This window comes from Arctopsyche grandis, chromosome 9 (genome assembly GCF_051622035.1).
Source record: "Arctopsyche grandis isolate Sample6627 chromosome 9, ASM5162203v2, whole genome shotgun sequence".
NCBI lineage: Eukaryota > Metazoa > Arthropoda > Insecta > Trichoptera > Hydropsychidae > Arctopsyche > Arctopsyche grandis.
Genome location: NC_135363.1, coordinates 21,627,495 through 21,655,464, shown reverse-complemented (window position 1 = coordinate 21,655,464; position 27,970 = coordinate 21,627,495). Strand labels below are relative to the sequence as shown.

The 27,970-nt window shown below is 33.3% G+C and overlaps 4 protein-coding genes across 6 annotated transcripts in view; 2 read left to right on the top strand and 2 right to left on the bottom strand.

Moving 5' to 3' along the window:
• sev (receptor protein-tyrosine kinase sevenless) overlaps positions 1–13,700 on the top strand; it is a 39,625-nt gene extending 25,925 nt beyond the window's left edge. The window contains exons 3-36 of the mRNA XM_077437666.1: positions 1,385–1,444; positions 1,520–1,607; positions 1,701–1,921; positions 2,009–2,251; positions 2,324–2,471; positions 2,553–2,669; positions 2,743–3,070; positions 3,146–3,355; positions 3,433–3,622; positions 3,748–3,950; positions 4,028–4,125; positions 4,198–4,538; positions 4,617–4,803; positions 4,891–5,006; positions 5,091–5,298; positions 5,371–5,537; positions 5,619–5,815; positions 7,018–7,216; positions 7,337–7,609; positions 7,698–7,912; positions 7,986–8,299; positions 8,380–8,895; positions 8,971–9,138; positions 9,223–9,478; positions 9,565–9,770; positions 9,843–10,214; positions 10,388–10,609; positions 10,687–11,015; positions 11,088–11,282; positions 11,367–11,586; positions 11,663–11,870; positions 11,949–12,112; positions 12,285–12,365; positions 12,503–13,700. Coding sequence (XP_077293792.1) covers positions 1,385–1,444; positions 1,520–1,607; positions 1,701–1,921; positions 2,009–2,251; positions 2,324–2,471; positions 2,553–2,669; positions 2,743–3,070; positions 3,146–3,355; positions 3,433–3,622; positions 3,748–3,950; positions 4,028–4,125; positions 4,198–4,538; positions 4,617–4,803; positions 4,891–5,006; positions 5,091–5,298; positions 5,371–5,537; positions 5,619–5,815; positions 7,018–7,216; positions 7,337–7,609; positions 7,698–7,912; positions 7,986–8,299; positions 8,380–8,895; positions 8,971–9,138; positions 9,223–9,478; positions 9,565–9,770; positions 9,843–10,214; positions 10,388–10,609; positions 10,687–11,015; positions 11,088–11,282; positions 11,367–11,586; positions 11,663–11,870; positions 11,949–12,112; positions 12,285–12,365; positions 12,503–13,095 — 7,653 coding nt within the window. The 3' untranslated portion in view covers positions 13,096–13,700. The remainder of the gene's footprint in view (positions 1–1,384; positions 1,445–1,519; positions 1,608–1,700; positions 1,922–2,008; positions 2,252–2,323; positions 2,472–2,552; positions 2,670–2,742; positions 3,071–3,145; positions 3,356–3,432; positions 3,623–3,747; positions 3,951–4,027; positions 4,126–4,197; positions 4,539–4,616; positions 4,804–4,890; positions 5,007–5,090; positions 5,299–5,370; positions 5,538–5,618; positions 5,816–7,017; positions 7,217–7,336; positions 7,610–7,697; positions 7,913–7,985; positions 8,300–8,379; positions 8,896–8,970; positions 9,139–9,222; positions 9,479–9,564; positions 9,771–9,842; positions 10,215–10,387; positions 10,610–10,686; positions 11,016–11,087; positions 11,283–11,366; positions 11,587–11,662; positions 11,871–11,948; positions 12,113–12,284; positions 12,366–12,502) is intronic.
• Positions 13,701–15,555: 1,855 nt separating this feature from the next.
• On the top strand, positions 15,556–17,004 carry Tbcb (tubulin-binding cofactor B). The gene is made up of 4 exons (XM_077437641.1): positions 15,556–15,815; positions 15,901–16,244; positions 16,316–16,477; positions 16,554–17,004. The coding sequence occupies exons 1-4, from the start codon at positions 15,714–15,716 to the stop codon at positions 16,669–16,671; spliced, it is 726 nt and encodes a 241-aa protein (XP_077293767.1). The 5' UTR covers positions 15,556–15,713; the 3' UTR covers positions 16,672–17,004.
• Positions 16,996–19,188, bottom strand: Tango4 (transport and golgi organization 4). 3 transcript variants are annotated; one of them, XM_077437638.1, is made up of 7 exons: positions 18,908–19,188; positions 18,558–18,694; positions 18,235–18,483; positions 18,067–18,153; positions 17,715–17,995; positions 17,319–17,639; positions 16,996–17,249 (listed from the first exon to the last, which is right to left on the bottom strand). In XM_077437638.1, the coding sequence occupies exons 1-7, from the start codon at positions 19,018–19,020 to the stop codon at positions 17,058–17,060; spliced, it is 1,380 nt and encodes a 459-aa protein (XP_077293764.1). In that variant the 5' UTR covers positions 19,021–19,188; the 3' UTR covers positions 16,996–17,057. The 3 variants fall into 3 exon arrangements, with proteins under 3 accessions (XP_077293764.1, XP_077293765.1, XP_077293766.1); XM_077437639.1 differs by having other exon boundaries at positions 18,235–18,474; positions 18,908–19,123; XM_077437640.1 differs by having other exon boundaries at positions 18,235–18,468; positions 18,908–19,123.
• Positions 19,189–20,550: 1,362 nt separating this feature from the next.
• LOC143916375 (uncharacterized) lies at positions 20,551–27,486 on the bottom strand. Its single transcript, XM_077437448.1, has 5 exons — positions 27,400–27,486; positions 24,043–24,317; positions 22,899–23,128; positions 22,678–22,804; positions 20,551–22,101 (listed from the first exon to the last, which is right to left on the bottom strand). The coding sequence occupies exons 3-5, from the start codon at positions 23,119–23,121 to the stop codon at positions 21,420–21,422; spliced, it is 1,032 nt and encodes a 343-aa protein (XP_077293574.1). The 5' UTR covers positions 23,122–23,128; positions 24,043–24,317; positions 27,400–27,486; the 3' UTR covers positions 20,551–21,419.
• Positions 27,487–27,970: the final 484 nt, after the last annotated feature.

Here is a 27,970-nt window from a genome sequence, read left to right as displayed (position 1 = left end):
AAGTACAATAAAAAGTTGAATCAACCATAACTTTTTTTTTTTTTACATATGTGGCTTCACTGATTGTATATTAATTTATGATAAATTGGATCCGATGAGAAACACATCGAACATCATACTTAAAATCAGGTCGCTGTGGTTATTTACATAATAATAATTATAAAAAAAGTCTTGTAAAAACGGTTGGAATGTAATATGTACGTATGTTTTTTTCGTGGACCTGTGAAGAAATTTCAAAAAATAAATATTACATTTATCGGAAGTTCATATGGATGCAGAGGATCACACACGAAAGCACATATGTACATACGTATACACGCATCCACTTTAAATCAATCTAATTTCATGCCTTTGTATGCTTGTCCATTGGAATATAATTGAAAAATAGTTAAATAATTATAACGTCATGTTTATATTTTAAATGGTGTATTATTTTATTACATACATATGTATATATAGCAATAGCATTGAAAAAATGGTTTTTGTAACTATAGAAGTGTTTTTTGTTGAAAATCCGTTGTTACGTAAATCAATGCTAGGAAAGCACTGCAATTTAAACAAACTCAACCGTGAAATACGTATACGAAAAATTACCTGGAACAAATTGAGCGTGTTTGTTGTCTTGCGACAGCAAATGAATAAAATTGAATAATAAAAATACCAGATCAACATAGCATATGTATATATTATACTATATGTATATTAAGACTTCAAAATACGAAAAAAAAATGTTAGCAATGATAAAAAAGTTTTTGAAATACCGCCTCCTAGGGGTAGAAACTTCAAGTAGCAAGTCATAACATCGTAAATGCCTTATTAGTTCCACTCTCACTTCTTGTACTGTCAGTTTAATTTCAACTGGGTGAATATTGCTAAAAAGATGACTAACACCAAAAAGCTGATGATATCTTCAGCCACCATGATCTGAGCGACATCTGTGAGTTGAGAGAGGCGACGTTATAGATATGAGTTGTCCATTTATTATTATGAAAGTAGTACACACAGCATTATGGTGGCTCTTAATTATGACACAAATTATGGCACTTAGAACTTTTTTTTTCTAATATCTAAGATTTATTGAATTAGTGTAATAACTCGTAGAAGAATTATAGTTTATTAAAAAATGCTGCACGAATGAATTTATGCATTATTTATTTAAAAAGTTTTAAGTCTCCTGAAAACTTAATTTTCTGGCACTCGAAACGTTATGGTTTGGCATCCCTCATGTGTACATTATCATTAAGGATGACCAAATGACAATAATAACTTTTTTTAGCACACAATTTTTTTCTTCTAGAATAATAATTTTAATAACAAATAATAATAATTTTAAAATAACAAAATGTATGTAAAATTATAAATATGTTTTTAATTTATTTTTTAGTGTACGCATGGATGTAAATTGTGGAATCGAGCTTTAGAAACATCTTGTGAAACAGTTTGTGTGAGTTATCGACTATTCTTATTTGAATTTATCATGTTTTATTTAAATGTACTTTACTTTTTATTATAATTACAGAATGCTACAACAGACATATTACCGCCAAAACTGTACTGTGTTATGGGATGTAATGAAGCATTCAACAATTATTTCCAGATTTTAAAAAGTACATACATATTACATACACTTGCCCCAAATTATGTCACACATTCATTCGTATAAAAATAGAATATCATTGTTTGATGTTTTAAAATTTTAGTTAAAATTGGAACTCCTCCTGCGCCCGCTCTCGTGGCAGATTCCTTGACATCAACGTCGTTGTCTTTGGAATGGGAAGGTCAGCGACACTCGAACCTGAGCTATCTAGTCCAATGGCACTATGAAGAAATATCTGGAGCTTGGCAATATTGTCGCAATCAAACGTGGGGCGAACATTCGATAGTTCGCGTAAATAATCTCCAACCTTATACCAAATATAGGGTAATTATTCACATTTTTTTTAAATGCCCAAAAGTATTTTTTATTATATTATATGTAAGAAATCGATATATATTCAAATATGTTCAGTTTCGAGTGGCTGTTCTCCTATCAACACACCATACTGATCCTATTGTATCGGCTGCCAGTGTTGTGATAAGCACAATGGCTTATGGTCCGCCTTCTTCTGCACCGGTTGAATTGAGAGTTGCCGCAGTCGACTCTAATCGAATTTCTTTGTCGTGGGAACCAGGTCCATTTCCAAATGGACGGATTTTATCATATATATTGACAATTTCAGAAATTGGCCCTAATAGATATTCTGCTTTAAAAGTATTGATTTTTTTTATATTTTTCATAATTGTTATTGAGTTTATTTTTTTATAACTTATTTTTTCTCTATAGGATCTTCCAGAATCGGAAAAACTTCTATTTTATATGTTTCAAAGTCTTTCACCGTCTTGTACTTACACAGTTAGCGTGGCTATGCGAAATGCTGCTGGAAAAGGTCCTGTTGCATCTGTAAATGTAACTACGCCTGCATTGCCAATAGGTAATTATATATTATACTTATTGTAAACTTGAACCTGTGATTCAATTTGCCAAATATTTTAACACGGTTTATTTATTTTAGCTGTAGCTAGTAAACAGCCAATCTTAATACTAAGTGGAAGACATGCTATTTTTCAACAACCACCCGATATAGTTGCAGAACCCATATTACTTTTTAAGATTTCGCATCGTATTCTAGGTAACTATTACAATATTCCAAACCATTGATTATTATCTTAATAGTACATAGTTTTAACCTGATTTTTTTTTAGGTATCGGCATCGATGTCGATAGAGATCTGTTGTTCATATCGGACTCTAATAATTCCATTTACAAAACTTCCCTTTCTAAAGGTGGTCCTCCGTTAACCACAATTTTGACATCTTCCAAAATAACATTCAAACCGTTGGATCTCTCGGTTGATTGGTTGAATGAACATCTTTATATTTTGGGCGAAGTTAAACGCGATGAGTTGGGAGAAGGTTCGGATGTAACGCGGTGGCAAATTGTCAGATGCGATTTTGATGGAAACTATCAAACCATTGCGTTCGGCGGTTTGCAATTTAAACCGATTCATATTGAAGTTGATCCTTACAATGGGTATTTTTTTTTAAACTATAAAAGAATAAAGTTTTACAGTATGAATAAATCTAATTCGATTTTTTTTATTTTTAGCTATCTGTTTTGGGTGTTGCAAGGTGAAGTCAATGGCGGTTTATATCGTCTGGACTTGGCTGATATATCAAACGGAGTAAAACATAAAATTATACCAAATAATATATTGAAAGATTCCGACTTGGGAGCGTTCACCATAGATCACACCAATTTTAGAATTCTTGTTCCGCATCTTAAAAATAATACAGTACTTTCAGTTTCCTTGGACGGGTAAATATACATTTTATACTTTATATGAATTTACATGATGATTTTTTTCTAATCTTAAATCAAAATTTGACATCCAGACAAGAAGTCGTCAATTTTCGAGCGAACACGCAAAGTCCAATGTTTCATTCTGTCAAGTCTTTATCATTTGTCAATGGATCGTTTTATTGGACTACCGGAGAAGCAATTTTCACTGAAGAATTTCATAATGATGTTTATTACCATAATCAGTTTCGGCTTGCCTCTGAAAAGGAGAAGAGCTTCAATAATGTAAGTTCATTATTTATTACATTATTGTTCATATTCTAATGTAATGTATATCATTCATTGTAGGACAATACTTATGTAATTAATAATTAATGTGCCTCACCGTTTTGATATATTTTTTTTTTTAGATATTGGTAGCTTTGCCAGCTTGTCAACCAATTCCAATTGCTGTGAATCCTCCAATTGGTTTACAAAGCGTAATGGGGACCAATCATGCAAAAATCACATGGCAACCACCTCACTTGCTTGGACATCAAGGAATGGGAGCTTGGCATCAATGGCGCTATCGTCTTCAAATTACTGATTTTGAAAATAATTCAACTATTCATCGGTTTGTACCATTTCACATAACCAGTCATTTGTTATTGAATAATATCCATAGTATAATGTTATCAATAATTATTTTAGATCTGATATTGAAAAAGTGACATCATACACAGCAAAAGATTTAAAAGAGAATACTGTTTATGTAATAAAAGCCGCTGCCGTCACTTCATCCGGGACAGGTTATATTATAATCAAAAATTATTTAGACCCGTTTTATGAAGCTTTGATTTTCATTCAGATTATGTTTTTAGGTCCATGGTCTTCCGAATTCATCGCTAAAACATTATCATCGCCTGAAAACGGCATCAACAGCTCATTGCTCTGGTCCACAAATGATGGTTTGCTGAAATCAGACTTAACTGGCGACAATATCGAAACTCTTGTTTACAAATCGGATATAAACAATTCACATGTAACCGATATCTCGTATTATAAAGATTTACTATATCTAGTAACGAACGACTCGAAAGTTTTCATTTATAACATTACTTCGGGTAGATTGGAAACGATGACGGGTATGAATAATGTTGGAAGTTTGGCTATCGATTGGATTGGAAATAAACTGTATTGGACTAGTCCCAAACAACAATTGGTATTTTTGACACTACATATGTATGTATTACATAAAGTGTGTATATTTATTTCAATGTTATAATATTGTTTCCTGAAGGTAACGAGATCCAATTTTACTGGTGGTAATCGGGAACCCGTGCCAATAGTCACAGTCGGAAAAGAATTGAAAATAGATCCTGTTGAAGGATTTTTGTATTGGAATACAGGTCATGCTATTGAATGCTCTCGTTTAAATGGAGAAAATAAAATAATTTACTACCCAGCTCAGATATTTAGAAAACAAGGTAAATAAAACTGTTTTTTATTACATCTCACATTCCATTTTTGAATGAAACCAAGTGTATAAATGATGACTCGATCAATATTTACAGTAATGGGTCTGACTGTAAACTTAAAAGGAAAAGTACTTTATTGGATTATTCATGGCTATGAAGGTTCCAATCTTTACAGAGCTCCAACAGCCGATCGCCTCACAAAAAACTCCAAAGTATTTTCATTTTGTTATTAAATTCTAAATTGTGTTTGTACATACATATAAAATTTCGATGTAAACATTATTTGAAACGTTTAGATTTCTGCCGAGCTAATTTCTTCGGTGTCCAATGCGGCTACCTTGGGACCATTGTGCTACTTCAGTGACCGTCTCATCTGGCTCCAAGACGATACTCATGCAATCATATCAGACATAACTGGCCGCAATAAAGCCAAACTCAACTCTTCGTCTATGACCAACGTCAATACAATAGCAATTGTTAGCCTTAGCTTAGAAAATGAACAAAGTATGTTGTTTTTATTGATGTGAATAATCAAATTTTTAAGATACAATTGACTATTTATAACTTTTTCAACAGAGAGAGAGATTGGAAACGTTATTCCCGAACAAATAGATCAATCGTCCATAATTATAAACGGCAAACACAGTTTGTTCAATATTATTTGGCTCCCTACCACCATAATAAACTACACTGTTGTGTTTTATGATATTAAAATTGAATTTAACAATCAATCTATTTTAGAGGTACTTCAAAATAATTTTATATATTTGTTTGATTAGATTTATTACGTCACTAATCATATATTTGTTTTATTTTTTATTTAGCTCATTACAAACAACACTCACATAGTTTACACAAAAGGTGATGTACCACCTTTTAGCGAAATCAATGTTTCAATACGACCGTACACATATTGGGGTTCCGCTCCTACCGTTCGTATTTTTTCCCATTCACCACAAGCGTCGCCTTCGAAACCACTCAGACCTCGTATCTTCATTGTTTACGAAAACGACCCAATACGGTAATTATTGTGCATATTTTAAAATTACCAAATACACTAATAAGTATTATACATACCTATACGTTATACATATGTATTGTTTTGTTAGCGACCAAGCTAGAGTGGTCATTAGTTATTAGCTCCTGGTATTCTTTTTTTTTGATTTTCAATCATCATATTGTTTTTTTTTTGTGTCTGGCTGAAAACGTTAATTACACCGAGCAACAAAAAAATCAATTTTTTCTCACCGGAGCGGAGACTTATCAATCTTTACTGAGTTTAACCCACTAAATTCGAATATGACAATGATTTTTGTTGGCTTCTCCTTTATTATGAGATATAAGCGTTTAAAAAAAAAGCGCGATTTTTGGCTTTTACAGTATTAACTCAAAACTTAGTATTGCTGTGTCAAAAGTGAGTATTGAAATTAAAAGTCGAATGCTTTTTCTATTGATTGATTTTTTATTGCTTTAAAATACTTATAATTAATTATCTAGCGAATTTTAAAAGTCAAAAATATATTTATTTTTACAATTTTTTTCTCGAGCTATTGTGAATTTGTTGGACCAGTTCTATATTTCACTACGTTTGCAAGGGTTGGTTTTCAATCTCAAAGTATATTTTTGACTTTTAAAGAATTTTAAAAGCAATGAAAGATCACAATCAATAGAAAAAATATCTGACTATTGATTCCAATACTCACTTTTGGCAAAGCAATACTAGATTTTGAGTTAATTAAAGACTGCAAAACTAAAAATTGCGCATTTTTTTAAACGCTTATCTCATAAATGAGAAGAAACCAACAAAAATCAATGTCATATTCGAATTAAGTGGGTCAAACTTAGTAACGATTGATTAGTCTCCGCTCCGGTAAGAAAAATAAGTAATTTTTTGTTGCCAAGTGTTATTAAATTGCTAAAGATACTCTCAATTGTTTTTTCAACTGTGTTTATTTTTAATATTGCGCGTTGTACTGTGTTTTTTTTTTCTCGTAAAACAAAGCAGTGATATTTTTATTTCACTTTGAATTCAAACAAGTTGTAATATGGAAGAGGTAAAAGCTCTTCATATTAAAATTCAAAGTGAATTATCCCATAATAAAAATATATCAAAGGTCCGGTGTTCGAACATACTTATTGCCGATGAACAGATTGTCAAACTATGTACATATGTACATCTGCCTGTGAAAAATAATCAAAATATCATATAATATCTCTTTACAGATCTGATAATGTGATCAATGTCGTTCTCCGATGGGATATACCTAAATATCCCAATGGTCAAATAAGAGGATACCAATTGTATTGTTGGTATGAAGACGGCGATATGATAAATACAATTTGTATGGATGTGCAATTACAGTTCGATACATTAGAATACATTGTTGAGGATGTGTTTAGAAACGTGACATACTATTTTCAGGTAAACTAATTTCTCGTTATATGTATTATAATTTCACAATTCTGATTTAGCTTGTGAACTATAATTTTTTTATATTAATATAGATATGTACATACATAAATTCTGTATTATCTTTATTAGGTTCGAGCGTTTACAGATGGCGGAATCGGACCCGTGACTGATATAGTTTCAGCTAGTACTAACGACGAATTGCCTATACCCAAACTTGCGATATCATATCGTGACTCCGTTAAAATTATCGATTTAGATTTAGGAGATCACAATAGCAACATCACTGGCCACATTGGAAGACCAGTGGATTTTGCTGCCAATTTAAGAGAAGGAATTGTCTATTGGATATATGATCCTCAAGAAATAGTTTATTCGAAAATAAATGAAGCTGGATTCACCAGAGTAATTTTTTGTAAATTATGTAATGGATATATATGTATTCTTATTTTAATTATTATAATAATGTGTGTACTACATTATTTATATAAAGCTGCTGTCAATAAATGGTACCGGTGTTAGTATAGCAGTGGATTGGATTACTAGAATGTTATACTGGTCTCAAGCTGAAAGTTTGTCAGGTCAACATGTATCTACTATATATCAATTCGACCTTAACATCTATGAAATTGAAGGCTCTAAACAATTCAAAAGGATTCTTTATAGAAATACTCAAATTCAAAGACTACAAGTTTCACCCACCACAAAGTATGTTCAATTATAGTAAATATTGATTTAATTTTATAACATTATATATTTACTATTTAATTGTTATCAACAGATCCCTGTATTGGCTTGAAGTGAATCACGATGACATCGGAAAATTGATGACCGCTTATTGTAACGGTTCCAGCATTCGATTATTTTTCCATAATTATCCTAAAGACAATAATATTTCGCGTACAAATCAAAACCATCACAGTCAGTGCAATTGTCGTGAGAATCCATCAGTCGGTAGAAGTTTTTCTCTGGATTTGACTCGTAAGGATTCTTTTAATGTATATTGGACCGATATTTGGCTTCAACACATCTCTGTGTCTGACTTGAAAGGTTGCCAATGTAATTTAGTGGTTAATTCCAGCAGAGTTAATAGTGGTATGTAAAATAACTTTCAGATGGCTTTGTTTTATACACTGATTTTAATCTACTGATACCTTTATGTCTTATTTTATCAGATTTACCAGCGCACTCTATGACTATTGACAGCAAGTATATATATTGGCTAAGTTCATCAAAAAGAAAGTTGAATTACATGCTTAAAGATTCTTTAAAAGTCGGTGATATACATAATCTTAATATCATAACTGGCCCGAAAATTCTCGCAATAGGAAACAAAACTCAACCGTATCCGCCCAAGAGATGTCTAATTCCTAAACAAGTTCCACTGCAACTGAAATTATTGAATAGCTCGTCGGATAGTTTGATTTTTGAATTGCCAGAACCTATTAAAAATTATGGTTGTGACGCATACGACTTAGCCACGCCATATTACACGATATATTATCAACCGCTTCATAAAAGCGATGCAGAACGTACAATTATAACTACTTTTGATAGGAAATTTTATTTGGATAACCTGCTTGCATTTTCAATGTATAAATTCACTGTTCAAATCAATAACTATTATGGAAAATTATTGAATATAACACCAGTACTTGGACCGCCAACTGAATTCAAAACGAATGCCAAAGGTATTATATTGAATTTCAAAAGAATATCTTAAAACGCTATTTGCTTCATCGCCTTGATAAAATTATATTTTTCAGCCCCAGCACCAATTCGAAGTTTGAAAGCTTTTATATTGTCTCCCAAACATGCTGTGGTGGAATGGATTACAACATCACTAAAAGGCAGTGAAGATAACGTCGATAACGATATATGGTATGAAGTCCATTGGAAAACTGAAGGAACACTGCCCAGTGAAAGATTTAAAGGTATTTTGCAACTTTTTATACTAATGCAATGAATCATAAAATATAACTAAGATAATTACATAAACTGTTTTCAATAAATTTTAGCATACGATAAACTATTCCCGAAAGACAACACATCTCAATCTAATATATTTCAAGCGCACTTAATGAAACTTATACCTTCTCAAGACTATCGGATTTGGATACAAGCTCACTCAAATAATACCAATGAACATACAAACAGCGAGGAAGTTTCCATTAAAACTTATCCTGAGCCAAATAATATTACTCTCATATCCAATTCACCTTATGAGATGCGCGTTTCATGGATGCCTTATAAAAGAAAACACATTATCCATAAGTATGTTTTTTGTGACTAAATAATTTTGATCCTGTGTCATAGTATGCTCCCCACTATGTACTATATTTTTTATTTCGTTGTTACAGATATTCTTTAGAGTTTTCCGACAGAGAATCCAGTCATTTCAAAGAGGTCGAAGATAAAGCTGTAAAAATACTAAACGGCTCCATTGAGTATATCGTTCGAAATTTAAAACCAAAAACATTGTACAAATATAGACTTAAAATAATGTATGCGAACAATTCACATCCATATTATTGGCCTGATACTACGTTCGCTTTCGAAACACCTGGTATTTTTCACTAAAATTTAACATATGATAATATTTATTGTAGCGTGAAGATTCAACATCTTTCTTTTTAAGGTGATCATCCTTCTGCGCCTGGAAAGCCCATAGTTCAACACCTTACAAATCAAGTTTATCAATTACATTGGACTGCTTCAGAACCACACGGCAGCCCAATATTAATATATAGCCTCTATGGTCGTGTTGATATTCCGGATGATGCTAAAATTAGAATTCATAGGAATACTAAGTCTTTCGAAAGATCGAACATGTCTTCTGCGGTGAAATCAAAAGAAGATATATTTTCGCGACATGCACGCAATGCAAATGATACCCAATTTCAGTCCGACATACCATACTCCAGTATTGAAGAAAATCCAGAATCCTTAGTATCGGAAAATGAAAGTCATTCCATTTCAGACGATTGGATAATGCTTTATAATGGATCAGGTATAAACTATATCTTATTATTATCGATTACATATAATTTATGTTACTAATTTTATTTGTGTTTTGCGTGCACAAATGGACTATTGATTGTTTATATTTATAACAGTAAGTTGGGATACTTTTTTAGTTGGAAATATTTTCTATTCATTTACTAATCGGTGTCATTTTTGTAGATACTTACTGGATTATACCGGAAAATAAATTGAGCGACGTATACATATTCAAAATTCGGGCTCAAAACATTTATGGATGGAGTGATTTCTCCGAAACTAGTGAAGGATTTGATTTTTCGGACATAACCAAAATAACACTCACAACTGATATACTCGCTATCATATTGGGCGTAATAATATCTATTACTTTCAGCATTATTATTGTGTTCGTCTGTGTACGGTGTAAGTTTATTTTAATTTAAAATGAAATAAATTACAAAATTTCCATTTTATCAAAATTTGTCACATTATAATTTCAGATATAAAGAAGAAAGATAAAAAAACCACTTTTGGAAAACCATTAGCATTGAATGGAACACTCAGAGGTCCTGACGTTGAGTTAGCTACACTCCGAGAACTACCTCGGTCTCGAGGTGGAGGAGGGATGTTCCAACATTCAACAAATATTTTGTATAATAATGGATTATGTAACCCACCTACGGATGCAGAGATAGCTTTATTACCACATATAAGAAGAGATCAAATTACACTAACGAAATTTTTGGGATCTGGTGCTTTCGGTGAAGTTTTCGAGGGAAAAGCTAAAGATTTAGAGAGCAGTGGAAGTGAAACTCGTGTTGCCATAAAGGTCATTATCTTTTTATTGATAGAACTGTATGATGTTTCAAAATTTGGTGTCTTAAAAACTTGTATCTTACAGACTCTTCGGAAAGGTGCAACGGATCAAGAAAAAACAGAATTCTTACAAGAAGCCCAACTTATGTCGAATTTTAAACACGAGCATATACTCAGTATGCTGGGAGTGTGCTTAGATAACGATCCTCATTTTATAATTATGGAATTGATGGAAGGTGGTGATTTATTGAGTTATTTGAGAGCCCGTCGGCCAATGCTTGTAAATATTTTTTATTAATAAATTTCTTCTTTCATATAAAAAAAATTACAATTTGAAATTTATAGTCAATGTTTTTTTTTTCAGTATACAAATGATTCTTTAACACTGCATGATCTTTTATCGATGTGTATGGATGTAACAAAAGGTTGTAGATATTTAGAAGAAATGCATTTCGTACATCGAGACTTGGCTTGCAGAAATTGTCTTGTGTCTCAGCAAGTAAACGGAAGAATAGTTAAAATTGGCGATTTCGGTTTGGCTAGAGATATTTACAAAAACGATTATTATAGAAAAGAAGGCGAAGGTATACTCTCATTCTGCATACATTCAATTGATAAAATGATTAACATTTTATTGATAATATATTCATATTTTTTTAGGTTTACTACCGGTACGGTGGATGGCCGTAGAATGTCTGACTGACGGTGTATTTTCTCGAGCTTCTGACGTTTGGGCTTGGGCAGTGTTGTGTTGGGAAGTAACAGCTTTAGGTCGTCAGCCTTATTCTGCGCTTCCAAATCATGCCGTGATGCGTTATGTTCGTGGAGGAGGCAAACTGCAGCGTCCAAACAATTGTCCAATCCCACTGTTAGTATTTTTTTATTTGATACAATCGCCTATACGTTTTCAATTGTAGGATAATAAATATGAAAATCTTATGTTTAGCTTTATGCTTCTTCAAAAATGTTGGAGCTACAATCCTGATCAACGGCCTACCTTCAAATATTGCTTAGAGGTATTGGAAGAATTGATCAGCTATGTAGATGAAGATGTGCCATTGGCTGCAACTATTGATGAAGAACCACAGTATATCACAGTTGTGCCAGACGGTGAGATATATAGCTATGGTTTAATTTGCTTCAGCATTATTTACATACATTGTTAATTTTCTAAACATGCAATCTTTATCTTGCTCTTTGCCATTGTATATTAATTTCTACCATTTATTTTCAATCAGTTCTTTGCACGATTCTTTATTTTGCATTTCTATCATTTTGTCAGGTGCATGCACTGAAATTACAGCTAAAGGAGTTACTAACAGAATTTACTTTATGGATGAAAACCAGAATGACGAATGTGCAGGTAAATGCAATGATGCACCTTTTAACATTTCGCTTTCATACTAAAACTGCATTATTTCATATAGATTATTAGTTTATTTAAAGCCAGATCACTATAAAAGTAAATTTTTAAGAAATTTTATTTTTTTATTTTTATAGGGCATACAAACGTTGAAGATATAAATAATCAAGATATATCTGTGGTTTCTGCACAACTTCAAAATGTAGCCATTGCTCAGCCACCAAAATATTTAGAACTCCTTTACGACAGTGATACTCCAACCACTTGTGCCGATGGCTATGAAGTTCCCAGATCTAGTATTAGGAGTAACGCATCAAGAAGAACCTTAGAAAGTGAGAATCACATACCGCAAGAAGACGACGCTAGGATATCTAATAACAATTTATCGTCACCACAGTCGATTCCGGGTGATAATAATATAATCAAAGTGAGAGTGATTGAAAACGACATTAAGTATAATGGGTGTGCGAAGCCCAATGTCGTATTCGAGTCCGGTGGTGAAAATGACAATGAAATGAATAGTTTACAAAAACTCATTCCGAATAGAAATAGTTTTACTAGTTTGGCAAGACAAAACAGTGTTGTGAGTCACATAAGTGATGATGAAAAATTGTCGCAAACCAACAAAGGTGAAGCGAATAGGTTGTTAAATGGCAATGGTTTCGTAAAACGAAATTCAAGATTAAGTTTAAATTACAATACGGAATCCACTAGTAGAACGCAATGCTAATGAGTCACATAGTCGTTTTTATTTTTTAAACATACATAGATGTGGATGTTATAAATCGTAGATAAAAAGTATTATAATGATATTATTTAGATCAGTTATGGTGATAATTCATTTATTTTTATAAATAATTCTTCAGCTGCCAAGTTGTCTTATGATACATGTGCATTTACAAACAAATTTCATATAATAGTTTTAACGAGTCCCAAAAATAATGTAAGTCAAATACCAAACTTGATATACATATGTATTGTTTTAATTTCTTTTCTTGGTGTTGTTTTGTGTCAACATTAATCTATCCAATGTAGTTTATTTGCAGATTTATACAAAGCTACCATGTTAAATTACAATTACTCGAATTGTGAAGGTTCCTATATTAATTAAGTTCAATGTTTTGTTTTTTGCATTAAAAGACTTATTGTATAAGATTTTTATAAATCCTTCATTTCATTGTGTACAATTCACTAACATAAATATATCTCCATTTAATAGTAATGGTTAAATTAGTTTGTTCGATTGGTTTAAAATGAATTTGAATGAATCACAATTAATTGTATATACCTTATAAGAGACTTACTCGATAGAAATTTGTGACATTAATTTTTATCAAAATCAAATTATCATATACCTTAAAATGGTCTTATTTGTGTAAAAGACTTTTATCTATACGACCTAATTACAGTTAGTAAAAGTAAATTTTGCTAACGTTTTTGTGCTAAACTTAGATATTAATTACATACATATGTACGATTTTTCTATGGTGTAAAATTATATACTTTTATAAAAACCACATTTGAGTACACTGAAACGCTTTTAGTGTTTGTTATCAACTTTTTCCCAATCAAATTATTCAATTTTTTTACAAATAGTAACAAATACTATTATTAAGTTATTACTAATTAGATTTTGCATTTATATTTATTTATTTTTTTATATGATGTAATTTTTTGTGCAATTATCGAAAAATTAGAATATCGTTAGATTCTAACAAATTGCACGAGATCATCTCACTGTCTCAATTATCGTTTGTAAGATGTATAGAATGGGATTCAATTATATTTTATAAGACGGATTCAATATTTGTAAATATAAATAATTTTTGAGGTCATTTACAATGACTATTTATTTATTAATGTGTACACTTATTTTTGTTAATTGATATAAAAGTGTGATTTTAAATATAGTTGAAAATTTTATTTGTTAAATGTAGATTCGATATGTGCGAGCAGAAAGTACAAAAAAATGTTAATATTGTTATTGGGTGTGCGCAGCTCTCTATCTATACTCCGTTGTGTGTATAAATTCCTGATTATTTTTGTTGTAAGACTGTATTTTTTTTTTTCGTATTTTATGTAAATAGTTCTTCAATATTTTCAGTTATTTATAGTAAATTGAAAAATTTACAAAATAAAAATGTCATCATTTATATATGAGTTTCATTCTATTCTACTTTCCAGCTTAAACAAAAAAAAAACTATATCTACATATAACTATATAAAACCATAGTGTGGTTCCAAACTTGTCATGAAGAGCACACACAAGGGGTCGAAAAAAAAGCGAAGAGTAAACTGCCCCTTCCAGTAGATAGATATTCACTTAATTTTATATTACTTCGTATTGAGCTTAAACTCATGGATATGAAATATCAGCTTAAAACATTAAAGTTTTCGGATAAACCTCTAAAGCAATAGTACTACTTCTGGTTGAGATAAAAATATTTAAAATAATACTAGTGTATTAAATTTGTAATGTAAAAAAATGTTAGTCCATTCTATTGTGCAGATTAGGTAATAATTTAAAAAAGGAGATATTTGAGGGGAGGTACCACTTCCGGTCAACCTGAAAATTTGGGCTATTTTAAATTACTTAGTTTTTAATATGAAAAAAATTGTCACCTTAAATAACAAAGAATATAAGCCCACTTTAGACGTCAATGAAGTCAACCAATAAAGCCCTCTACATGAGGCCACCCCCCCCCCCCCCATCAAATACAGTCTGATAGACCCTTTCGGCGGAGAATGCGACGGTTGTCCAGCAATATAGCAATAACAAAGAATGACGACATTGACTAATTCAGTCAGATTATCAAGACGGATTCATTACATCGCAATTTATCATTAAAAATTTTCTAGTGTGTCTACAACAATACCGTCATTTTACTCCTACCGTCCTTCATAACATGTTTCCATATATTTTAAGGATGATTCAAACACCATTCGATTTATATTAAATTGAAAAGTGAAATACTGACCAGTAGACGTTTCATTATGTTCGTACTTACTCTAATCATTACACATTCTCTCCACTGGCTTTAATAAATGCTTCACTTCCCGTATAGATTATATTTCTTAATATGCGAACTTATACTACTGTTATAAAAATTTTCATATTAAATAACATGAATGTGCCAAAAAGCTAACGAATACAATGTTTTTCGTCGATGTCCATGTTGTTATCGGTTAGTAGTAAACAAAAGCACTATTGAGGATAAAAATCCATCAGAATTATTTTAAATATTTAGTATAAAATCAGAGTGGCCAAGGACCGTCATATGGTCAATAATTCATCTGTTACGATTCATCTGTCAAAACCGGCAGGACTGAATTGTCAGTGTCAATATAATGTCTGGCTTAGTAAGTCTAAGTGTAACACGATCGGCAGCTGAAGATGCTGCTCCTGTTGAACGTCGGTTTGATACAGATCTGACGATACAACAGCTCAAGGTCACTTATTTCTCGATTACATTATTTTTCTAACCTCAAAACACATAAATTGCGCATCCATTTCGAATTTCTGTTGTGCTTTCAGATGAAGCTCGAATTAGTCACCGGTGGAAATTCAGCAACAATGCAGCTGGAGTTATATGATGCGAATAACAAATTTATTTCCAAACTGGACAATAACGACGTACAATTGAGCACTTACCCGATCATCAGTGGGATGAGGTTGCATGTAATCGATAAATTTCTAATGTTGAATGAATTCTCAGACACGTCTAATGTAGAAAAGTTCACTTTGAGCGAAGAAGAATATAACAAAAAGAGTGACACGGTTAAAGCCTTCTTACTAAAAAATAAGCTCGGTAGATATAACGAAGAAGAAATGAAGCAACTGAAGGAACAACAAGAATTAGAAGAAAAAGAAGAACTAGGGTATTTTAATATGTGCAAAATATGTATCAATATTCCTAATAAGTTAAATAATGTTGGAATTTGCATATCAGGTTAGCTGCATTAATAAATATTGGAACCCGTTGTGAAGTTCGAGTTCCAAATCAGCCATGCAGAAGAGCTACTGTTATGTATAATGGTCCTTTGGAAGTGAATAAAGGCGGCACTTGGATCGGTGTGAAATACGATGAACCACTCGGGAAAAATGATGGATCGTAAGCTTATATTTTAGACATATTTTGTACAATTAATTATACCGCAGTGTTTAATCGATTTTTTTCATGATTTCAGCGTCAATGGGAAGAGGTATTTCACATGTCCACCAAAATATGGCGGTTTTGTGAAACCCGTGTACATCACCGTGGGTGACTTTTCAGTGGACGAGTATGACTTGGAAGATGAAATATGAATCGTGTGCCTTTGAAAGCCAGTAAAATATATTATTCAACTTAACCTAATTTGCTAACTGCTTGGCTTACTCCTAAACGGAACCATCATCTTTGGTGACCATCCAGAGTTGTAATGTTTGCTATTTCACAAACAGAAGATGAAATAGATCTCTTTTCTATACATACTTTCTGTATTTTAAAGAATGTTTTAATCATACTCACTATGTTTATATTTATGCTCAAAAATTTTTTATGTATTTTTTTTAAATACTCTAATATGTATCATTAACATTCCACAATGTTGCCATTTTATAAACAAACTTTATAAAAATAAAAAATCCAAACTAATTTTAAAAATCGTTATTATTTAATTAAAATATCGTACATACAAAATTAAACTTAGAGTCTAGAATTTTCTCCTCTTGATTATATCTGGTTTCCAGTTGACTGGATGCGAGTCTTCTGTTGCAGAATCGTCTTCTTTATATACTTTGATAGTTTTATCAGCTTCTGTTGTGATCAATCTTGTTCCCGAATGATCATACGTCATTGCAAATATACCAGCTTCAGAGTCCATTGAACCAGGTTGTACAGCAGCCTGCATATGACGAATAAATTAAATAAAAATTGAACAAATCTTACCTAATCTTACAGAAGGTTTAATTACCTGTAATCTTTGGAAATTATATCCCGTCCTCCAGTCCCATAGATACATCGTACCATTGTCACCACCACTGACTAACACTCCACTGGGATTGACAGCTAAACAATTGACTATAGCATTGTGTCCTGAAAGATTCTGTATAAACTTGCCCTCCGGACACTTCCATTGTTTGATGTTATCCGGTGAGGCAGACGCAAATGTATATAAAGTTGGATGAATCACCAACGATCTCACCGACTTTTTGTGATTGGTAAGGGTACACATGGACTTTCCAGCAGCTAAATCCCACAGCCTTATAGTGGAGTCGTGAGAACCAGTTATAATCTGAAACAATATAATTTGAATTTAGAATGACGTCTCTCAAAGCCTGCAATATATAACAATAAGTATCATAAAAACCTGAGGATTGGCTGCTTGGCATACGACAGAAGCTATCGTATTAGTGTGACCTGTCAATGTGTGCACATTAGCCTTAGTCCTCATATCCCAGACGCGAGCTGTAGAATCGCGCCCGGCTGTGACGAGGACATCAATAGTCGGATGAAGTGACATAGCGTAAACAGCTGACAAATGACCGTGATAGTGTCGGATGACTTTGGTATATTCTAAATCCCAACACTTGACTTGACGATCTTCGCCACAACTGAACAAATACGGATGTCTCGTAGAAACTTGCAAGCCTGAAAAATAAAACATATTAAAATCCGAACATCATAACGGTAATATCATTGATTTGACATGTTCAGCTAACCTCTGACTGTGCTTACATGTCCCGTTAGAGATACTTTCAGCTTTCCACTTGCTAAATCCCAAATTTTTATTACTCTATCAGCAGCTCCTAAAAAATAAATAATTAATATTTTTCGACTAATCGACATATGTATACTACAAGATATTATATTAAATATAAACTAAGGACCTGTAGCAAACCACTCATTCCCTGGTTCAACCGTCACACAGCGCACCCAACCCAAATGACCTGATATAACTCTATACAGTTTCCAAGGAGCGTGCCACCGTGGCCTTGGCATCACAGGTGCCTTTCTGGGTATCAGAGCCGATGTATTTCCAGTCGATCCTGATAATGGCGTTGATGGAATCAAACTATTGCCTCCCGAATAGGGAACAATCACTCCTTCAGATCCAAGCGCTACTGAATCTCCCAATTCTACAAAAAAGTAAGTTATATTATGACAGGAATAATGAATTGGATGCTTATTTTTTAAGGATTTGAATAGTCACCTAAATTGGTTCCGGGTGGAGGAGGATTGTTACTGGCATCCAGAGCCTCTCGTTGTTTCAACGCCTGAGCCATTTTCACACGATCAAATACTAAAGAATAAGAATCTCTAGCTTTGATGGCTTTCTTCATTTTTTCTCTACAATATAATTGAAAAACTGATAATTATATTAAAGCACAAATAAAAACTTCTATACTTTTATTCACCTATTTATAAATACATATGTATGTATGTATGTATATAAGTTTAGTGTTTCATTAAAAAAATACATACATAAATGGTTTTTAAAAAAACTCTGGTACTTATTGATAAAGGGAAAGAATATAAAAGTGAGTTGGTTGAAATACTAACGCAGTGTCATCTTGAGGTGCTAGCAGCCGCTGGTTAGACAGGAACATGTCGTGTGAACGTTTCAACGAACGAAACACCAATGTGTGCACCGAATGGCGCTGAACTTCCTCCATCGTGTTGGAGCCTCCTCACCAACTCCTCGGATAAGATTGAAACCTGAAATAGTCCCACGACAGCTACAACGTTAACCAACGAACAGAAAAACAACCTGCTAATAGCGCGGGGACGCACGCGTCAACTGACAGCCGGCTAATTTGGCCAAAACGCCAACAATAATGTTCATAGCTAATATTAGTTTATTTAACATTTGCCAACTTTAAAATTACCTCGCATGCAAGCGAACTTTATAAAATTCTCTCATATAATATTTTTGAGTATAAACTTAAATTATATACTTTCGAAGAGTCAAAACACCTCCGTTTCCTCTAATTTAAAAGTAATTTTACCTCGAGTTATCAACTAGTACCTACATATCCCTGTTTTAATTTATTTATCCATTTACCAATAACTTATTAAGGTCTGTTCATACTTAACAGCACTGCACGGCTTCAGCACTGCACGACTCCGTTTCAAATATGTAATTTTATTACATTTCTATTCATATCTACCTACACGTCGCGGTCACGTCACGTTTACAGCAATTTGGCCGAGTGCAAGGCAAAATCGGCTTACTTATACATTAGGGGCCATGACGATACGGCACAATATTGCTTACGTCGTATTGTCGAGTACTTGCAATATGAATGCATACACGTGCATTCGTAGCTACGCGTCAGAATACAAGTCAGCAAAAATGTTTCGACGTTTATCGAACGAAAAATTATGTATAATCGCGCTGTTGTTGGAAGAAGAAGCTCAAGAAGGCAATAAAAAAGCACGGAGGCGTTTTGATGTGCATCCCATGTTAAAAAATAGAAAAACCGAAGGAGAGTTTTGGACACTGTATAAGGAGCTTGTGGATGATGGACAATTTTTTTTTTAAATATTTCCGTAAAAAATTTAATTTTTTTTTAATTATTTGCGCCAAAACCATGTCGAAAGATTGAACAGCTGTCAACTGTCACTATCGATAATTGGTCCAAAACAGCAAAGCGGCAGACTCATGGCACGTAATTCGCGTGTATATTTCCACGATGGCCAAAAAAACGGATACGATACGTTGACGGATGTTGCTGTAAGGTATGAACAGGAAATGTCGGGTACTGCTGTAAGCCTGCCGTGGCGTAAACGTGTCGGTTGGTATGAATATACCCATACAAAATGTACCAAAGAATACTTTTCGTACGGCCGGATACCTGCTGAAGTCGGTACGTGCTGACTAGGTATGAACAGACCTTTACTCTTACTTCCTACATATTTTACAATATTTTTCGAAATATTCTTTGTTTTTTCAACGTATCGACAAAAGCACATATCTATCGAAAGATCTATTGAAATTCGACCAATGGACTCTCTAAATATTCAACTAGTATGCATAGTATTCATAATCTTTTAGTTACATCAATTGATTATTTTAAATTTATTTATATGTACAGACAACAATTGTAATGAATAATAGCAATTTGGTAAAGTTTTCAGCTGCCTTCAGCATTTTTGTACAATTTTAACTAATCTTTAAGCAGAAATAAAAAAAAAACAATCTTGGGGTAAATATGTTATAATTATTATTATTAAATTTTACACGTGTTCACAATTAATTATAACTTAAATATAAATAAATCTACAAAAAGCAATTATTTTACGAATAAATTTACACCTGTTTATTTTTATTGCACATCAATATTTTACAGAGATTATTTACTTTATTTTTCTTAAAATATAAATTATTGATTCCAGAATACAGTCGATACATGTATCTGGACAAATCCATATCTGACATTAGATATGTTTCGTTTTTTAAATTTATCTCCACCATATTTCGAAACTTCTGTACAAAATTTTATACTTAAGTACACATTCGCTTACTTATCTGACTCAGTCTATGATCGAAATGCTTGGATGAGAAAACGAAATTGGCGTGCTGCATCTCCAATAAAAGTTAAATTAAAGCAGTAGCATTCAATATAATATATAATATGTACATATGTATGTAAATTCTTAATATGATGAGTAAGCAAAACTACTATTGGATTTCACTACATTTCAATATAAAGTAAAAATAAGCACATTTCAACACTTTTCGCAGCAAACTATACACCAAATGTTCCAAGTTCGACTTATTAAAACTTTGTATGGTACATATTGTATGTAGAATGCCGAATAGTCATGCATGTTCGTGTTTGAAAATAATTACTCGTCGACCAATGTTTCTCGAAATATGTAAACAAAGGCGTATTAATCGGATGAGATGAAATGGAATCTTCGTCGTTTGCCCGTTATTTCGTAAGCGAAAAATCCTTAGACGTTCCGACCTCTCAGAACGTTCGACAAATCATTGACGAAACGTGGAATTACCCTGCTCTTGTCGTACTTATTACAAATATGGACATAAATGTTCACGTTAGTAACCAATTTATATGTTGATGTTTCCCGTGTAACTGTTACTGTCGCTAACTCGACGAGAGTGTGACGGCTTCCTGAGAGTACCACGATGAGGATACAAGTTCAAGGGCGGAAGATTTGGATTCTCTATCCTAGTCGGAGACGACACGAGTGGTCTGGAAGTGCCTCGTTTCATTGTACCAAGATGCATGTCATGAGGCAACTGATTGACAATACAATAAGGATTAACATCCGGTTCCTGATAACAAGTCTCCATATCGTCCATTTGGTAGCTTTCAATAAGTGGCGCTGGATCTTCATAGTCGTAATCGACAAAACCCGTATTATCGAAACTGGACTTGTCTGGAACTTTCTTTTCAAAGTGGTTTATCTGCATGGGATATGGATTGAATTTTTCATGCATGGCTGCTTTGTAGTTCATCGCCTCCACCGTTTCGTAGTGATTATCTTCCGGGTAGGCTTCCGAAGATACACAATCTTGTGGGTAGATGTCGGCTATGAAGTGCTGGGTGCCTCTTGGTGTGAGCGCTGCCCAGAGTGCTCTGTTATCTGGAGGTGTAGGTCCTGCTGTTGGGTACAAGGTTCCTGTAGGCGCCAAAGGTCTGGATTTTGGCTGTAGGGGACCAGCTAGCTCAGCTGCCAAGGGCCCCTGCTTATTGCCGTTGTTCTCACTAAAATGGAATGTGTATGTTCTTTAGGAAACACACACCAGACATTAACGAACATTTAGTCATGCATCAAATCAAAATAAATAATAAAGTAAATCAACTGCCTATAAAAATGATATGAATGATTTTGATCATGAAAGATTTAATTTTGAGAGCTATTTCCATGTAATAAAAGAGTTCATGAATTGAAAGATTTAAGAAGTGAATGCAAAAAAATTTTGTAAAAAAAGTATCTGTACTTGAAAGAAGGCATATTTAATTTTTTCCCCGTAATATTTTTAATTAAAATGTAAATTATTCATAGTTAATATACATATGTATGTATGTAGTTTACATTCCCGATTGCTTATTTTTTTCATAGTATGATTCATGATTGTAAATTGAATAACTATTTATTATTGATATTCTCTTTTTATTACAATGTAGATAAGTATGTATGTATGTAAATGACGCACTTGTCCACAAATGATCGTGTCACAAAATATTTACATTTGTTAATCTTAAAAAATAATTTAAAAATATAAATTTGAATTCATGCATTATATAATATATTGGTAAAATTTAGGTGCATTTCTAATAAAATGTGAAATAAAAACATACAGAGGTAGAGAACACACGTACTCTCTACATTTGAGCAGAAAGAGTGCCAGCATCGCCCCCAGGAAGAGCACTGCCACGCAGGAAGTTATCAAGACCAAAAACCAAGTGTCGTCAGCCGTAGACGAATCTGTGAAGGTGACCAAAACGGTCGTATAAATTTGAAAATTGAGTATAAAAATTGTATATATTATAATCAAAAAATACGCGAAGGCTATTATAACCGTGGTGGGGTAGTTCGATGTATTCAACGCCGGGAAAAAGTTTGTCTTGGGGTGCTCCAGTCAGAGGGGGGTCGCAAAGGGAGGAGGGTCGACAAGGGCTCGTCAAATTCGCAACGGCTGGTCCTTTCGCTAGTTGAAGAAACGCTGGAAGTGGAGGAGGAGGCATCCTCAGAATACTGTCTGGCGGTGGTCCCAAATCCCAACATTCTCCTGCACAACCCATTCTGAAACTAAATAACACAAAATATTATATATAAAACTGAAACGGCGTCTGTAATTCGTTTCCGATTGGCTGGATTGGTCAAAGACGTTTGTTATTGGTCGGTCGTTAAATAATATTATTATTTTAGATTCAAATTAATTTAATAAAAAACAAATGAAGATTTTTTTCATGGTTTTCATTTAATTTCCATTTGCTGAGCTAAGCTGAACTAGTAATAAATAAAAATAACAAAGAAAGGTAATGTCAACATTTCATTTAAAATAAGTAAAAGTAAATTAATTTGTAATATTATTTTTGTTATTGCCCACGCAAAAATATTATATTAAATTTGAAACGACAATTCGATAAATAACCACTTTTAACACCCCTGAATATCAGGAAGGGGATTATCAAGCGAACGATAGAAAAATCCGGACCTATTCCACTTTATGCATTCTGTCAGCCATCTTGAATTTTAACCCGATTTCAAAATGGCAAAGCAAACAATCCCAAATGCAAAAAAATGCTTAACGACCGGACTAATATTATTGAATTAACTACAAAAAAAATATTATTTTAATTTTAAAATGCGTACCTATATGTTTACTTCATGTTTAAATGGAACTAAATATATTTGTATTTGCACATTTTAAATACTGTCAAGCTGGACAATGCGACCTCTACGTAAATAAAATGTGTATTATTATTTATTTACTAATTTTATAGTAATATTCAAACAACAATCATAAATCATAGTTCATGAATTTTGAAACGTTGTTGATAAATATTACACACATTATTGACAAAACAAAAGACGATCACGTTTTTATTCGATTCAATTGTTTCTGGCGTTGAATTGTGCGTACAGATGTGTATGTAGTGAGTTTAAATTTGGTGAGACGTTTTTTTGTTGGTTTGAATCGAGCACCTCATCATACATACCTTTGCACGGTTCTAATTAGAATCTTCAATGTTGTTTTGCAGGTGACGGTGATGAGATGCGAAACGAGGATACTCCGCAATGTGCAGTCGGTGGCGATAGACTCAGGTGGTGGTGGGAGAGTCGGGGTGGTCTTTGGTTGAGGGGCGGCTGCCCTCTCGCGCCTGCGCCACCCTATCGAACGGGGGCGCACGCATGCGTAATGCGACACCTATTGTAGGGCCCACAGCCACCCGTCTGGGCTCGAAACACCAACACATTTACAAGGGGTGTGAATCTGCTCAAAAAGTTCAATAACATACCCCCTTATCTAAGGTGAAAAACCCAAACACCCCGGTCAACATCCTATGCACACGCATTAGTGAACCCCCGATGAGTTCAAAGTAGAAAAAACATAGAATTCAACATGGACTACCGATACGTATGTATGTATGTAGGTACATAGGATGTTGATTAGTGAGCTTGGTCCTATAAACTAGACAACTTTCTGTCGCTATAGGGCGAAAACACACAGAGATGAACGGAACGACACGCGGTCTTGGACGCGGTCAAGAAAGGACGTTTCCAGTTCATTGTTAATTTGTACGATCTTACTATTTCAACAAGTTTCTCCTACATTTCTTCAAATATGGAATTCTCCGTTCAATCACTGTCAAGTTTATATCAATACAAGGACAAAATATCACCGAAAACACTCCAGGGGGTGATTTTAGGACGGTGAGCATTGAATATACATATGTTAGGGGTCTACCTCACGGGCCCGAATGTGAAACGCCTTAAAACGCAAATATCGGAAGGCAAAGATCGAAAATCGAAAGATCTTAAGTCGAATGATTAAAAAAAGGGTCTCTCCCCCCGTCGTACATACTCACTTAATTTGCGCGAGCAGAATACAACAGGAACAAGAGGAACAGGCTTTTCCTCCCGTATTCTGCGTGCGCACATTAAACAAGGCTGTATGACAAAAAGAGAGATAATTTCACCGCATGCCACTCATATATATTATATATACATAGTACCGTTTACCATGCACCCTTTTTTTTGATCTTTCGATTTTCGAACTTTGCCTTCCGATATTTGCTTTTTCGATCTTTTCACTTTCGGTGCCGATATGTTAGGCGTGCGAGGCGTGGGAGACCGATATGTTAGGCGTGCCGCATTGTTTTTGCATGTGTAAAAGTATCTAAAAAATTCGATGCGCCGCCTTCGTTTCTGTGTGATTTCGCCCATATTTTATTTACTTTATCCACATACATAAAGATGTACGCAGTAACAATACATAGATGATGTTTTGTGATCATGCGAACATTCGATCTATTCTATGGTTTTTAAAAAAGTGTGTGTGTGTGTAATTTAGAGATAATTTGAACCGCTTTGTAATCGAGCGGATTTCATTCACTGCACACATTTAAAAGTTGTATGTTTAATTATATAATTACCAGTGGCGGATTAAATAAATGGGGGGTCCTAAGCACATTTGAAATTTGAGGGCCCTCTTTATGGGTCATGGGTATAGTCCCCGACACGGTGTTGCTGGCCAGACCTTAGATATGTATATGCATGTGTCGCTAGGTTGATTGTTTTCTTTTAGAGTTTGCCAACTTATCTGATTTCATTGTTGAAACGGTTCCAACCAAATTGGCAACCTATCCTTATTTGTCACCATTATTTGAATATAATTTCAAAATGATAGAAATTTTAAAAATTTATAAGAAGTGTATATTTATGTACAAGTTTGACCATAGGTGTCACCTTGGGGTAAAACCTGTAACAGCACTATGGTAAATATAAATAAAAATAATCAAAAATGGCAAGAATTAAGGATTTGTTAATGCGTGAAGCTTTGAGTTTCTCGACTAACGTTTTCATTTTCTGTTGATTTTAAAAAACATGTTGTGAGCTTTCAAAAATGAACAATTTTAGTCAAATCTAAAACATTACATTTAAAAAAATATTTTGGTTAAATATTATAATACACATAAGGCTACCAACTATTGAAATTATTCGAAAATCGAATAGTAAGCTTTTAAATATTTATAGAGGTCAAAATATTATTCAAATTTTATCATAATTCTAAGCTGGTATATCGAAAGGTCGATCGTTTCCTATCAGAGTTTTCCAATTTTTATTGAAAGGGTTTCAATAAATTGGCAACTCTGTCCCATTCCTTTCGCAAAAAATCGACTTATTCAGCATCTCGATTTTCGCTGATTAGAAAATGCTGCAAAAATTTGTCCATAGATTTCTCTGTGTCTGTCAATCGTTTGACCATAGATGTCGTATTTAATAAATGGCTTTATACCTGTTTAAATAATTAATACATCCTTCTTAATATGTACATATAGCACACTCGTTGCGTTGAGCGTTGCACAGATATTGTATATCCATTTTTGAATTTTAAGTTTGTAGATGCTGAAATAATCCAGATTTTTTTCTTTTCAAGGTAAGTTATGTATATCACGTGAATTGTCTTGAAAGGAAAAACCTGAATTATTCAAGCAACTACAAAATTAAAATTCAATACAAATTCAAAAATGGATATATGTACAATATCTGTGAGCCAAGCCATCGATATATTGATACAGTTTAGATAAATTGGTCACGGGATCAAAAGTTGTTTCGTTAGATTTACACCGATTTCTGAATAGAGAAATCATTCAAACAAGGAAACTGATTTTGAATAGAACACTTAAAAGGAATATTTATAAAAATTCACCTGTTTGATCAAAGCGAAACTAGTCCCTAAACTTTTTGATTAATTTTCGAATGTATGGGTGTCCAAATCAGTCGTACACACTCATTACATACATACATATGTAGGTATATACCAGTCTGGATCATTTTAGAACTTATACCATTATATGCGACCGTTTAATATTACAAACATACATAAACGCTTCCTCAACTTTTTGCACTCTGCACTTCCGTATTTATTATTATCTCCCAACAAAAAGAAAATATTATATGTAGTATTATGTACAACAACGATTTCAGAATGCTTAATAATGCTACTCGCACATACTTCATTATATTAAATGTTAATAGACATAAATTTTATAGTTCCTTTCTACTTTTTTTTTTTTTGGCCTTCGTGTTAACTTGCCATAATTACATTTCGAATAATTTGAAGTACATACATATACCACGCTAATGCATACTTTCATGACAAAAAAACATTTAAAAATCCATGCTTGTATGTATATAATAATAATAAATTGTAGTTCGAGAAACGTACATGTTTATATGTGGATGTGTATGTATGTATGTATATAACCAGTGTATTGAGTGGTTTGTGTACGGTTTCAGGATTTCGTTGGCGAGATAAGGTTTCAACTGGGATAAGGGTCTTGATGTCTTACGATTAAGCAGATTGAATGGGAAACGCCGGTATAATTTCGGCAAAATCGCCCCGAGCACAACTTCTGCGAAATTGCCTCCGGCACAACGCAATAAAATTGGTACAGACCAAAAATAGAACGGCGATGTAAAGAAAATATTTATCTCGTGAATGTGTAGCGTTTGTATTTTATGAAGCGATATAAAATGAACTCGAATTCGGCGGGGGGGGGGGAAGGTTTATTTTGATAGAGTTATGAAATTTGTGGGGGTTGAACGAGCGTGAAAAGGGATGATCGATTGTGAACGATGAGAAACGTGACGAGATCCACTCTTTAAACATTGAAATACATATGTATGTAGTGTATGGTGGTCGCAATATACATACATATTATGTGTAAGAGTGTTTATACGTGTTATTCGTTTGTAAATTATGAATTCCCAGTATTTTAATCGTTGACGTATCGCAATTTTCTCGTTAATCTGCGGAATTATATGTGTATAATATCGTGGTGAATTTGCAAAGCGTGTAGGTGTATGTAGGTGTACGACGAACAAAGGATTTATTTTTGAATTTTGCTATTTACGTGATCT